This window comes from Nicotiana tabacum, chromosome 22 (assembly GCF_000715075.1).
Source record: "Nicotiana tabacum cultivar K326 chromosome 22, ASM71507v2, whole genome shotgun sequence".
Lineage (NCBI taxonomy): Eukaryota > Viridiplantae > Streptophyta > Magnoliopsida > Solanales > Solanaceae > Nicotiana > Nicotiana tabacum.
The window spans coordinates 50,833,498-50,835,122 of NC_134101.1; the positions used below are offsets into that span (position 1 = coordinate 50,833,498).

The 1,625-nt window shown below is 33.7% G+C and overlaps 1 protein-coding gene across 1 annotated transcript; it reads left to right on the plus strand.

The window, feature by feature from the left end:
* Positions 1-491: 491 nt before the first annotated feature.
* On the plus strand, positions 492-1,405 carry LOC107782471 (calmodulin-like protein 3). The gene has a single exon (XM_016603358.2). It carries the CDS (start codon positions 818-820, stop codon positions 1,268-1,270), a length of 453 nt encoding a protein of 150 aa, XP_016458844.1. The 5' UTR covers positions 492-817; the 3' UTR covers positions 1,271-1,405.
* Positions 1,406-1,625: the final 220 nt, after the last annotated feature.

Here is a 1,625-nt window from a genome sequence, read left to right on the forward strand (position 1 = left end):
TATCTAATTTGTGACTAAGTATATTATTGAAGTAGCATAGTGTTGAAACGGTGCTATACTTTTTTTTTTTTTATAATTGTGGTATTCAACTCAGTTTACGCACACTTTAATTAATTTTCTGAGATATTCGTTGTCTTATATAGGCACAAGAACTAATGTATAAAATGCTATTTCTTATAAAATAAATGAAAAATATTTTACCAACATCATGGATAGAGAGTTGATACAAATTTCTATCTGTTACTCAACTTACTCTAAATAGAAAAATTAATTTATTTATAATCTTAACAGTCCAAAGATATCTAACGTATACAGTAAGATATTATTTGTCCTCAAAATGATGTAAATCTTTGCGTCTTGGATTCCCTTGGCTCATCTTTTGGAGAAGAATCCTATTTTATAGCACCAAAGATTATGTTTTACATTTATAAATATATCTTACTAAGAAAATGAAAGTAATTTAGATAAGTACTTTTTCTTCTTTATTTTTTTTAATATTTGAATTATTTAATTTTTCCAAACTTCCCCTTTATATACTACCCCCAATACTTGTCCTAGTTTGTCTCCTAATTTTTCTCAACCTTAAAAAAACCACAACCACCACACATTAGTTTCATACACTCTCTTAACCAATTCAAACTCTAAAACCAATTCCATTGCCAGCCATTTTCTTCAGAATTTGATTTACAAGCAATTCTTCTCTCTTTAATTCCCAAAAAACTCGCCGCCACCAACACCACTTGCGGTAACCGGCGCCGCAACAACAACCGCCGGTCCCCCTTTCCGACATCCAATTACGCCACAAATTAAAAGAAGAATGGCCACAGAGGAACTCCGACGAATTTTCCAAATTTTCGATCGAAACGGCGACGGAAGAATAACGAAAAAGGAGTTAAACGATTCGTTAGAGAACATGGGAATATTCATTCCAGATTCAGAATTGTCTGAAATGATCGACAAAATCGACGTGAACGGCGACGGATGCGTCGACATTGACGAATTCGGTTCACTTTACCAGACGATAATGGACGAACGCGACGAAGAAGAAGATATGCGTGAGGCGTTCAATGTGTTCGACCAAAATGGAGATGGTTTCATAAGTGAAGATGAATTGAAATCTGTGTTGGCGTCGTTAGGATTGAAGCAAGGACGGACAATAGAGGATTGTAAGCAAATGATAAAGAAAGTGGACATTGACGGAGATGGAATGGTGAATTTTGCTGAGTTTAAGCAGATGATGAGAGGGGGTGGTTTTGCTGCTTTGAGTTAGTTTATTTTTTTAATTGTTTCATTTATTTTACTATTAAATGGAGTAGTATTAAGAATTAACTTCTTATTTTTATTTTCATAGGTTGTGGCATGTAAATAAACTTGTTGCTATTATTTTATTTTTTCAATTGTTAAATTGTGTTCGGCTTCTCTTCTACCTCAAATTATGTTAATAAAGTATACCTTAGGAATTAGGATCCATTACAAATGAAAGAAAAAGGAAGTTGTTTCAGGAAATTCTAGTAAATGGATTGAACAATTTTGGAATTAGTTTGTCTTTCGTCCGAAGGTCTATCGGAAACAGCTTCTCTATCACTTCGAGATAGCGGTAATGTCTGCATACACACTACCCTCTC